This window comes from Bombus impatiens, unplaced genomic scaffold (genome assembly GCF_000188095.3).
Source record: "Bombus impatiens unplaced genomic scaffold, BIMP_2.2 scf_0091, whole genome shotgun sequence".
Taxonomy (NCBI): Eukaryota; Metazoa; Arthropoda; class Insecta; order Hymenoptera; family Apidae; genus Bombus; species Bombus impatiens.
This window is the reverse complement of record NT_176510.1, coordinates 762,095-774,857: the sequence shown is the minus strand read 5'-3', so window position 1 is coordinate 774,857 and position 12,763 is coordinate 762,095. Positions and strand designations below refer to the sequence as shown.

The 12,763-nt window shown below is 42.2% G+C and overlaps 1 protein-coding gene across 5 annotated transcripts in view; it reads right to left on the bottom strand.

The window, feature by feature from the left end:
• The window catches only part of LOC100745810 (ETS-like protein pointed), a 146,539-nt gene that overhangs the window by 130,498 nt on the left and 3,278 nt on the right, over nt 1-12,763 (bottom strand). For 2 of the 5 annotated variants that reach the window (XM_003485975.4, XM_003485974.4), the window contains exons 2-3: nt 9,921-10,030; nt 52-259 (exon numbers count right to left, since the gene is read on the bottom strand). In XM_003485975.4, the coding sequence (XP_003486023.1) occupies nt 52-259; nt 9,921-10,025 (313 nt within the window). In that variant the 5' untranslated portion in view covers nt 10,026-10,030. Of the gene's footprint in view, nt 1-51; nt 260-1,849; nt 1,922-9,834; nt 10,031-12,763 lie in introns of those variants that run through there. The other 3 variants (XM_012394512.3, XM_033318379.1, XM_012394513.3) reach the window with 3 other exon arrangements.

Sequence of the window (12,763 nt, the reverse complement as noted above, 5' to 3'; positions counted from 1 at the left end):
CCGTAAGCGTTTCAAACACAGGGAAAAGTCGAATGGAAAAGAAAAACTCACCTAAGGAGCTCTCCGGATCGGACAGGTCGGAGAGAGAGGGCACTTTCCGCATCGAGGTGAACCTGCCGGAGAGGGCAGGCACCAGGCCCTCTTCCTCGGCGTCAGAGGCCAGCTCTTGTTTCATCAACTTTGCCATAACCGTCAACATGCCGCCACCGTCGCTAATGCTGCCGCCTCCCAGATAGCTGCCCACGCCTCTGGCATCGCGCTGAAAGGAGAAGAAAGCAGAGACTTTCTTTTTAATTCGATCTATTGACAGAATGATACATTGTTGCTCCATGTTTGTTAATATCGATCGTGAACGAGAATCAGATTCGTTAAAAAAAAAGCAAAAAGAATAAATTAGTAACGTTCACACTACCATTATTCTTAACATAACAGAGCGATGTTAGACAATGTTACGAGTAGTCTAGTTTCGCAATTACGACAGACTAGACATTGCTGTTGGCTTATTTAAATTAAAGACGGTCAGTGTTCAGCTATAATTACAGTGTATACGTATATGTTAATGTAATCAGATGTGTATATAGCGTGTACATTTCAGATGATGCATTGGTTAAAGCGACAGTTGTCGGAACATGACATTCATTCTAACTATTATCTCACGCGTAGCTAATGGACGAATCTTACTTAAAGATCATTGCCTATTGTATGTTCCGTAAGCGACAAATCCACGTAACTCTCACTATCTCCGTACTATGATACTATTATGGTATGACGTACAGATTCGTATCTTCTTGGTACAGTTATCGAAACAAGCCCGAGGAGATTCTAGTATGAAAGAACCAAGCCAAAACAAGGATCTGTGAAACATTAAAGAAGGAGAAGTAAAACAGCAGAGACAGAGAAGAGAAGAAACTCGATGAAGAGAGCGATAAGAATCAATGATCGTCGAGGGATGGTGGGTGAAGGAGAGAGAAAGAAGGTCGGGATCGTAGGAAGGTAGGATGAAAGAGTCGCGAGGAGACGGCGTCTCGGTGGAGGCATGAATGGACGGTGAACCTGCTGGAGTTGACGTGCCGGAAGGGGAGAAGAGCGGAAAAAGAGCAACGGTAGGGAGGAGAATGGGCAGAGAACGACAGGAGGTGGAGGGGGCGGATAAAGGAGAGCTCGACGCGGGAGAAAGAAATAAAATCGCTGAATAAGAAACGGGCAACGAGAGAAACGGTACGGGAGGTAGATCGCAAGGCAGAAAAAGATGGAGAAGAAACGAGACGGATGACCGAATGATCGATGAAGATGGAGAAACACGAGGGACAGGGATATGTTGAAAAGAGACCGAAGGGAAAGAGAAGGGAAGAGAAACCGCAACGGTTTGATCGAGACGAAATTAAACTTTAGGTGGAAGAAAGATGAATGTACCGACGAGGACGAATTTCATGGGAGATTTCATAGAGTTATTACTCGTTTAAAATACATCGTGCTATATACGCTACGTCGAGAAGAATGTTACGAAAATGTAAAAAATTCAAGCTGACCGAGGATGACCGACAAATTAATATTACAGCGATAGCGGTGGGTGGAAAAAGGAAAAGAAAGAAGGAAAGAGAGAGAGAAAGAGAGAGAAGATGCAACAGAGTCGGCGCGCTTGGCGATAGCTACGACCGCTTGACCTTCGTGCGAGGGACTCCAAGTTGAATGAAACGCTGCACAAGAGAGTGACGCAACGGTACGCAATGCAACGACAGCGCTGCGACGCGATGCAACATTCTAACCTCGCCGTACCTACGCTTCTCGTCCCCTCTCCCTATCTGCTCTCTCCTTTTACGCTGTTCTTCTCTCCTCTGTTTCCCTTTACCTCTCTCACGATGCACTCTATCACCAGGTCTCGCCCACCTCGTTGCACTCTCCGCATCTTTCCCCTCTAATTCTTTCCTCTTTTCCCTCCTCCACTGTCGCCAGAGAGCCAGTCCATCAGCCACCCTTCCTCCATCACCAGACGCTCGTCGGTCATAGACGCAGGACCATACCGGTGATGGCACTCCAACCAAGTGCATGGTGCACGCATCAATTCGATAAACTACAGTACATAAATCTCGAATTTACCACGGAAAATATAGGGAACGAGACTTAACTCGGTAAATAACCGCCATCCTGGCGCCACGAGGATTTTCATGTTGGAGCTTAAGGTGTTTAGATGATAATCAGAGAATCGAGCATCGAGTTACATTTCCTAGGATAATCAGTATTTACATTTGCGAGAAGATATAGATGGCCATGAGTATATAATATTTGCATGTATCTACATTATTGATAACTGAACACCAGCGAACATCGAGTATTCAGACTGCTTTTCGCTTCTATCTCCCTACATCGCGTTGCTATCGTTCTAAGTATTCTGTTTTCTAGAGATACCGCTCGCTAGCGCCCACGATACCAACGCTCAATGGAAAGTTTAGAATATGGAAGATTGCATAGGAGTATTACAAGTTCTATGTCTAATAGAGCGAGATTTTCCATGGATGAAAGCGCGAAGTAAGAAAAGTGATCTCGCGTTAATGGGAGAGCCGATTAAATCGTGAATCGAACAACGGCCCCTCTGTCTTACACGATAATTATTTTCCCCCACGTATTGCCTGTACACATACTAACGCAACACGTGTATGCAGAGAAGCGGTCTGCTGGTAATTCTTGTCACGCGTTGCTTGCCGTCTTTCTCCGCCAGTTCATCTATCTGTTTACCTATCTCTTCCTCTTTCATCATCGGCATTCGAACGATACCGAGCCGTGTCGATTCGTTCCACTACGTTAGACCTACGTGACCGTACGTTCAGGCCACTTGCTTCCGAACCAAACTGCCAAGCCCGATCCGTGAGACCAGCCATCGAGATTATTTTAGTATCGTGTAAGCAATAGAACATACGAGTCTCGATAAAGCTATCATTTTGATTTACATCTTCATCGTCTTTTCCTCTTATGTATTTTTTATCCTATTAACCGTGTCATCCTTTCGTCAGAATTTCTGTAATCACGAAATTTAGAGTTAAAAAGATCAAATTAATCTCAGACAGTTTGATTTTAATTCTTTCCAATGCACATATGATGTGCATTTGTTTTCGAAAGAAACGAAAGTTTGACGAACAATAAACGAAGAAATTAATGCCACGGATTAACAGATTAAAGTGAAAAAGTAACGATTAAACTACGGATGTTTATACGTTTACGAGACATTACACAATACGAATAATACGACAAAGTACCTATACAAAATATTTACAATGTAACAGCTACGATAGATCTTAATTTAAATGTTTACAACGAAAGATGAACATCGTTTATAATTTGCACAAGCACCAGTCTAGAAACGATAAGTCCAAGGTTTTCCGTATCTTTTCCTTGTACATTTATGATCAACGAGGTTGGACGAGAAGAAAACGTGGATAAGAACGGAACATCGTCTACGCGAATTCACTTACCGCGATCGATGAGTGCGCATTGTACTCGCGCCTAGATAAATTAATCGTCGTACGAATTGCGAACGATACAATTCGCAATTATTTCTCGGAAATCGGCGTCGTCTATCCCCGAGCCAAAACGTCACGGTATACAGCTCCCACTCCTTTATTCTTTACAATTAACGCAACGAGTATTCATCACCGTTGAAACATTCGGGCGAGCCATCTATTTCTTTTCTAAGAAGAAAGAAAACGAACACTCATTTCCATTTTAGATAATGTCCCCTCCCTACAAAACATTAACTTCCACGAATTCCCCAAAACCCTAACAGATAACTTTATCGTTTTATTGGAAGAATACGCGTTGCCTCGGTGTGTACGGTTATCATTTTATAGCACAGTTTATATTTATTTTATAGCATGATTCTCTGAACCAGTCGGATCGTAGAGCACGATCGGAGCGGTAGGAAAGGGAATATCCTCGTGTAAAAGCGTTAAGCTTCCATCTTCGTGCACAAAGTCCGCACCTTTGGGCAGCACGACGACCTGGTTCGTACAAGAAACTCGGCATTATACTCCATCTGAACGGACTCGAACCGTTCTCTGAATGAGTGAGTAACAGAGTCTACGAAGAAGGGGGACAGAGAGGAATCGTCGAAAGAGAAGCGAACAGACGAAGAGAGAGCCGGCTAAGAGACTGTGTTCTCTGACTGACCGAGAGGACCAACGGCGAAAGCCAAGAGAGAGAAGATCGTCGAATACGCCCTTGAAAGGAAGAAACGAAAAGGAGCTATTAGCACGTTTCACGTCTACCACGATCGCCAGCTATTTTTACCCCCCATTTGCTTCTACGTTTCTTTCTTTTCTCTTCGCGCTCCTTCATCGTGTGGTAACATATTATTCTGAAACGTTTCGGCATGGAAATTTAGTCGGAGAGTTATGTTTCTTGAATCTTTGCCATTAGTTTGGGAATCGGGCTACAGCTGAGGTTGCATTCGTAGAACAAATGTTGCAACCGAACTTCGTTCTCCGAGCAAAGATCGGCAATATTTCTTTCTCCCGACTCGAATCAAAGATATCGATATCGAAACGCTAATAGAAATGAGATTCCATTTATATCCAATAACGATAGAAATCGAAGCAACCATTTTGTGGCTGATTTTTAGCGCTAATGAAATTATTGAATATTTAATTCCACGTTTCATTCGCTTAATTGGATTCGGAAGGCAGTTCAGTTAATTGGTCAGTAACTAAAATTTCATCCCAATAAGTAGAGTTCTATCGTGATTTCGAAGAATATTAGAAAGATCGTTCTAACCAATTGGCTTCAGAGCGAGCCAAGAAGCCAAGGAAAAAAGACAGACGACCGAAGAGAAATATCGAACGAGTTCACCGAGCAATAGGCAAGATTGTTTCAACCAACGTGCGAGCAAAAATAGACGTCGAACCGCGTTCCCAGTAATGGTCCTTTCAGACATGTAAATCTATTCGAGCCACGCAGCAGCAGGAGCAAAAACGGTCGAAAATATTTTTCCAAGATCGAATCGTGGCTCGGCCACTTGGAGACTCGTCTAAAAACCATTGCATCTTTAAACATTCAACGTCCAATTCAATGAAACCTGCAAGTCGCATCTTGATTCGATTATCTCGATCGCACGAAATAGAAACTAGTATGTATTTCGAACGCAGAGAATCGTTCAACGTCGAGATTTCAGTCGGTTCACGGCGATGCATCGTGAAACATTCGTCGATTCCTTAACGAACGATATCGACAACTGGAGACGCGTGTCAAATGAAAAATGAACGGACGAGACGTTCAGCTGTTCATGTTTAACGCGAGCAATTCCATTAATTGACAGCGTGATTATGGATTAAAGACAAAGTAATATAATTAGCAGATAAATGCAACAGCAGCTGCGAAGTAATCGAGAAGGTCGAGACACTGAATGGAAATATGTCTTAAATATTTTAAAAGAATCTCTGATCAAGTCGCGAGAATGATTCTTTCGCTTGCAAAGTCTTTCGACGATCTTCCAATTGATCCAAAGCCAATACGAAGATAGTCAAGCGCTGGTAGAATACAGTAGTTACGAAATTAAGCGCATTTCAATGGTCAGACATACCGTCAATGAACGTAATATCAATGTTTTCTGAGACCGAATGTCGCCTGATTGCACGCACGTGGACTACGATAAGATAAGGCCTCGCGAGGAAGCGTTCAACATTACCATTTTCGATCCAAGATAGTCGATAAACCGGTCAAACGTTAAACTCGCTAATTCCAGCCTATCTTTTCGTCGATATCGTCAATGGACAATTGCGAAACGTAATTATATAAACAGGATATTCGCTAATGGACACGAATTTCAAAGCGTAATTAAATCAGGTTAAAAAAAAACATTAAAGAAAGAGTATTACTATTCTGTTTTATAGTGTCTTATAGCTGTAATCGGGGAAACGAATCGATCGAGTAGTATTACGAGGGAATAGGGTCTCGATAGGCCCGAGTAAGTATCATCAATGAACCGAGAACGAGAGAAAAACGTCGATGAACACGTAACGTCCGCCATTCATCGTCCCATTCGCTATTTATACGCAGCTTCTATTTATCAGGGATGAATGACAGAAGACACGCACGATTAAAAACTTTTCCGCTACATCGACCTGGTTGCCGTAGCTAGCGACGTAAATATGCACCGAGCATGGATTTTATTACCCCTCGTTAAAAGCCGAAAGGTTAGCCTCGTATATTTAGAAGTTCGTGAATAATCGTGAACCTCTTTCTCTTTCTCTCTCTCTCTCTCTCTCTCTGAGATCGATCGCAAGCAAATCTATCTAGCGAGATGAATACTCTTTCATATTGGTTTCGTCGAGTTCCTTGAACGTTAGTTTCATTAGAAACTAGAAAATGTGAAATAAGAAAAATGAAGGGGCTCCAGCGAGGAGGATGATCGTTTCAAAGTTCAGAGCGATACAAGCGACTTAACTTAAAATTTCAATACTTAAAAAGAGACTATGTATAACAATAAAGGTATAATAATTCGCTTTACGTATGTTTCAAATATTAAATCTTAATTACGTTGCTTCTGTATTATCCTTAACGCCACAGATCTTCTTTTCCTAATACTATAGATGATATTAGAATCTTGGACCGACGTAGCGTGATTTGAAAGAAAAAGAATCGTGGGAGATTCGAGTCGATCCTCCGAATGCGAGCGGGGGATCGTTTTTCGACGAGTTCCGCGGAGGACTTCCGGCAGAGAAGCGGCCAAGTGGCCAGTTCCTGCGCTGACAACAGCTGTCCTGCTTTCCTCTTATTAAATATTCATCGACAGATGGCCTCGGAACGAAACACTGGATAACTGTGAAATTTGACAGTGCAAAGATTACGTGATGCAATTCGTAAATATTTGCAAAGGAAACAGGATGATTGTAGACTGTAAATGTCAAATGGACAACGCGATGTTCCAGGGTATCATGAATCGAGAAAGGCGCTTCTTCAACGTTCTCTTCGAATAACTGTAATAACCAGGAGCAAAAAGAAAATATCCTTTGACATATTTCCTCTCAAAAAAATCGAGAAAACCAATGGTTGGCTCGTCCGATCTATCAAGACCAGTATTGTCAGGGGAAAACAGGTATAATCAGTATGCAGCGGGAAGCTAGGAAAGGAAACGGATGCACCACGCCCAAATCGTTTAATCCTGAATCGATGGCGAGCGAATGGGCACGATTGCAAACGACTAATTGTTCTAGACAGGCTCTTATCATCAATCTGGTTCAAATTCCCCTATATTACTTCCTCTCTTCCACTACTATTCGTCATTTGAATAACCAAAGATATAATCAACGCTCAAAATAGAGTACGTGTCCCCTATCAAACTTTCAACGTTTCCCTCTAGAAAAAGAACCTACCTTCTGTCAAGAAAACGTGACCCACGCATCTCCAAAATAGTCTTTCATAGAAGCAAGAACTCTTGCGAGAAACCTCTGAACGAAACGAAACTGAATCATCGCGCTTCTAAAAGTCATTCTAAAAATTCAATTTCAATCTTGGACGGTGAGTTGCATTAAGCTTCTACGTGTGACAGAGGGTTCCCTCCTAACGCATGCATCGCCACGAGATGTCCGTTAGATTGTATAACAACGTTGCTCTCCTCCGTCAACCCTCGGCTCGTTAATGAAAAGAAGCAAAGTCGACAGAGAGAGGAGGAGAGTGGAGCAGAGGCGAAGAGAGGACAACGATGCACCGGGCGCGAGAGAGCGTGTGACGTAGGTGAGGCAACGGTGCATGCGACTAGAACGAACGGCGCATGCAGAAGGTCTGGCTACATGATGCGAGAAGGGATGCTATTTCTGGCGACTTAGATTTCTCCTTTCTCCTCCCCCGAGCACCGGCAGCCGTGCACGCGTTTCTTCCCGCCTGTCCCTACATCCCGTTCCTCTTAACTAACTCACCGACTTTCCCGTCTCTTCCACGTCCCTTTCGCTTTCGAAGGATTACTACTCCTCCTTCCTGCTGCTACCTCCTTTTTGCTTCTTCCTCCCTTCGAGCTAACCCGTTTACGATTCCTACGGGATGATTTCTTTCGACGAACGACACTGCGGAGATGGAGTAGATCTTTATTAATTTGTCAAAGTCCATCGATCTTAGTCGTAGAACAATACATCGTCGTAATACGTACGTCGCGAAAATAGACTTTCCACTTTAAAATATTACACAATCTTGAAACGTAAAAGACGAACGTATCTACGTGTTATCCACCATATTGGGTTTGTATCGAGGGACAAGTCGGTTGCTCAAACTCGAAGCAAAAGTGCGTAAACTGGCAGTAAAGTCGACCTGATCCGAGCAGTCGGAACAGATGGGGGCCAGCAGACGCTAAACAAGGCGAAACCAGACGAAGAAACGGCGAGAAGACGCCTTCTTCGAGCACCAGCGGACCGAGACAACGACCAAGGAAGAGGTGAGAGAAGAGAACGAGACTTACACGCGGTTCGATTAACTGCCTAACGAAACTTAAAATGCAACGTGAAATCGCTTGAACATCCATTACACGACCGTATACATAGCTATTCGTTTAATTCGAAACTTGTATAAACCCATTACACGATAGTCATTTACATAGTCTTCCAACCGAGCTATCAATTAAACATCACGCCTTACATAAGCGCGCACGCTATCCAAGATTTCGTGTCTGCCCCGACAGAGGAGCCCGAAGGAATATAAAACAAAGGGGAAATAGTAGGAGGAAGAACAAGGAGGGAGCACACGGCAAAAGAAAGAAGAGAGCGATCGAACAGGCGAGGACAAAGAGAGACCGATGGTCAGGGCGCAACCGAGTGAAACGAGGAGGAAGAACAGGACAGAGAGAAGCACGCAAGCACGCAGAACGGAGAAAGAAGGATCGAGAGTAAAGGAGAACGCGTTAGAAGTGTTAGACGGTGACCACGTGAGGTCAGGGAGGAATGGAAGGGCGAGAGGGGATGAGAAACGATCGTTGGCTCTACGTTCATTCATGAAACGAAGGCGGAGAGCAGCTACGGAACGAATTGTTACTGGCACTCGTACAATCGCAAGCTCTGCCAACGGAGTTGCCAACGTCAACTATCACCGCGAAAATAGAGCAGGATTCGCCTATTTCGGACGGTCCTCTTCTCTCTCCTTCTCTATCTTCTATTTAATAGAAACTATCGCGTTTCCTCTACGATAATGCTCCTAACGAACCATCACAGTTAATTAATAATTTGCAAAACGATGCAGCATACTTGTCCGATGTTGGAAAATTTCCGCTGCTCCCTGGTGGTTTTAGTAGGATTGTCTTTTCGAATGAAATATTCGAGAAGTTTGCCAAAAAAAATCGTCGATCGTGGTTAGGCTGTTCTTTAAGTAAACGTATTTAGTTACAATCTAAGAAGTTCAAAGCCATCCGTCAATCTGTCCACCGAACGTAGCAATTCCTCGAATATCACGTTGAGAATAGCTAGCTCTTCTTAACTATGCATAAACAATTTACATTCTTTTTCACGAGACTAATAACAACTATAGGTAGATGGTTCGATATAACAGGAACATTCGAGGCAGCTTCTGGCATTCCATTATCTTTTACAATTTTTACATTCCTTTCTATTTTTGCGCAAACCGTAGTTTTCATCCTGAGAATAAAACGAAAGGAAAACGATCGCAAGTTCGAAGTGTCGCATCGATGACAATTACACAATGGAAATGGCTGGCAGCGCGAGCGGCGACATTAAAAGGAAGTTCCGAAAATAACGCCGCGACGCGATCACGCGGCTGCAGAATCCCAGATCAAAACAGAGATCAAACCTCTCACATTTCGAAATTGCGCGCCGTTTCAGATTTAGACCGGGTGTAATTAAGCGTCACCTGTGGATCGGGTGAGGTTAAAAGCGTCGATCGTCTTCCTTCCGTCTTTGCTCCGCTCGAGTGAACGATCAAAGAGTATCACTGACCTTGATGGATCTGTGATCGATCGGGTAACCTTTCCTGGTACCAGGACTCTCCTCGTAGAAGTCCTGTTCCTCCTCCCCGTAGTCGTACAGGGATTCCATATCCATATTGGCTGCAAAAAGATTGTATTTTAGCAAAGAATATCAAAATCAACGTATTTTAACTCCTTGCCTTATACAATATCCTATTATACTCGCGATGAACAAGTATTAACAAAGTTTTCATTTTATTATATTATATATTTATTATATATATTTTATTAAAATTTCATTCCAACTTCATTTTTAATTCATAAGATCGAAGATTAAAAATGTCGTAAAACAAGGAGTTAAAAGCTTTTATAGTTATTCCATTCTATAAGTTGGTTTCTGCACAACATATAGCGTACGAATAAATTTGCTCGTTCCTTCACGAAGGAACGATCGCTTGGCGTGCAAAGGGCGTTTTGTTCGAATCACCGCGTGTAAATTCGATATTTAGGCGGTGGCTGCACGTGAAAAGCATAAGTCGCGCTTTGGACGCTTAATAGCGGTCGCAACTCGCCTTAAAAACAGACATTCCCCGTGCAACGAACGCTCGCACGCGCCTCTTGAACGCGGCCTGGAGATGCTAAATCACCGTTCCTTTTTATTTGCAACCTGCACAGTAAATTCTCTTCCACATGACGTACCTACTCTTCCACCCGAGTCTTCCTTTTACCACGCTGGTTGCTCTAAAACGCGAGAAATCATCATGCCTGTTGCTCGCGACCAAACGAATACCACGATTCGACTTCGCTCTCCAGCTTTTCGTCTTTGTTAGAAAATTATTTTCCATAATTTCTAAAAGACTCGAATACCAAAGAAAAGAGTCAAGGCTGCAGTTAGAATACAGAATAGGATAAGGTGATTCAGACAACAACAGAATATAAGGTTTAGCAAGAAGCAAGTTTGAAGTGCAATTTTTAAAAAGATTCACGCGGCAAGGGGGATGCGAGGAACTACAGGCACTAACGTAGGAGGTTTTCGAACTCTGGTTTCTACAAAGATCAGGTTACTCCGGCTGGAAGCCCAAACGACAGATGGTAGGTGGAAAAGTGCTCGAGCACCGCCATCGACTCTCACGGCTCTTTGTACACGGCCGAAATACTCCTGCTTCACAGCCTACAAAGCGCCTCGCAATTCAACCTTCTTTTTTAACTCTCTCCCCGATACAAGGTGCCAATAACTTCTCAAAAAGAAAGAGTAGATACGTCTTTTCATTAGAAGCACAGAAACGTTTTTGAAGAAAGATCAACCATGGGCCTATCGTGTGAATTTATCTTACAGCTGACAAACTTTTTGTTAACTCTTCAATAAATGTTCTTACGACAAGTTAATTGAATGGAATTTAATTATAGATAACGTTTGCGACAATGTTGCGAAGGCTTGACCTAAAATAATTTCAAGGATTTCCGCCGAGGCGATCAACGAAATCCTCACTCCCACGATGTTGTTTTCAACTACGGCATTAATAACGCTTACAATATTCATTCAGTGATCCAGCTGATAGCGACTCTTATCTCCAAGTCGCCTATCGATTTAACTCGCCGGAAGATACGATTTCTTGGATTCGTTTATCTAAACAGAGACTTTTGAAAAACGACCACTAGCGAAGAACAAAGGAAAGATTCAAGCCCCCCAAAAAACAAATTCAGCAAATTAATTATAAGCTTGCATACTGATAAAAAATACATACGTGTTCTCAGATAAATTGATATCAGAATAACCATCTACCATTATCGATTGGCCAACTTCAAATCACTTTATTGCGCGACAAGGAAAACCATATGTCGAAAGAGCAACTTTGACATTGATCAATGATCATCCTTCGGCTGAAGGGCTAAAGATTCTACCAGGATTTGCTGCAAAATATTCCAATGGAAATTTGCTTTGTTATATTGAGTGCAAATTATGTCTGGTTATCTCTCAATCTTTCAACGATAGATAAGACTCTGCTTGATGACTGATTACTATTAAGAATGAAAGAAAAAATAATTAAATACATTAGAATCAATGCAGGTTTTATTAAGAATTTAATTATGTGTTTTGCAATATATAAAGTTTGGTACGAAATATTATGCGTTATATGCTGAAATCAAACAATGGAATAATATAGAACTAAGAGCCCAAAACGTAGACTCCAAATACGTTACAGAATGTAATTACTGAAACATGTATACATTATATGTATACATTACATTACAGGTATACATTATACACATACGTGTTTCCTATATTTCATGGATATACCTGAAGATTATCAGTGGGACTCTGAAAGGGAACGCGATCGGTTTCCAGCTTTAAAGTGTTCAGCCGACTTCCGAGCAAACACAAGGATGCCGTTTCCACTCAGAAGCAGTTACCTGCATTTCCGAAGAATGAAAGTGAAAGAAAAGATCGTTCGATACAGACGGGTAAAGTCGTAGCGCTGTTGGTTTATTTTACTCCACGAATTCCTCATTCGCATACAGAGAGGCATTCGCCAATAGACACAGCTCTACCACACAATACCTATGTAATATAACATATCGAATTTTCTACCCACTAACTGGAACAAAGAAAAAACAATGAAGAAGGAATGCCTCACTCTAATGTTTCATGCACACACGTAACATCGAAGTTACTGAGTTAGAACTACCTCGAGAACTCTTGCATTTTCTTGACCGTGAAATGGAACCGAAGTAGGAGAGATAAGAGGGAAAGAAAACAAATGGCTACTTTTACTAATATATCTTTAAACATAGTTTCAGACACAGTTCTTCGTTTGAAAAGTTATTTGAGCTATTTATCATAGCTATTTATAACTTAATTAAAGTTTTACATAA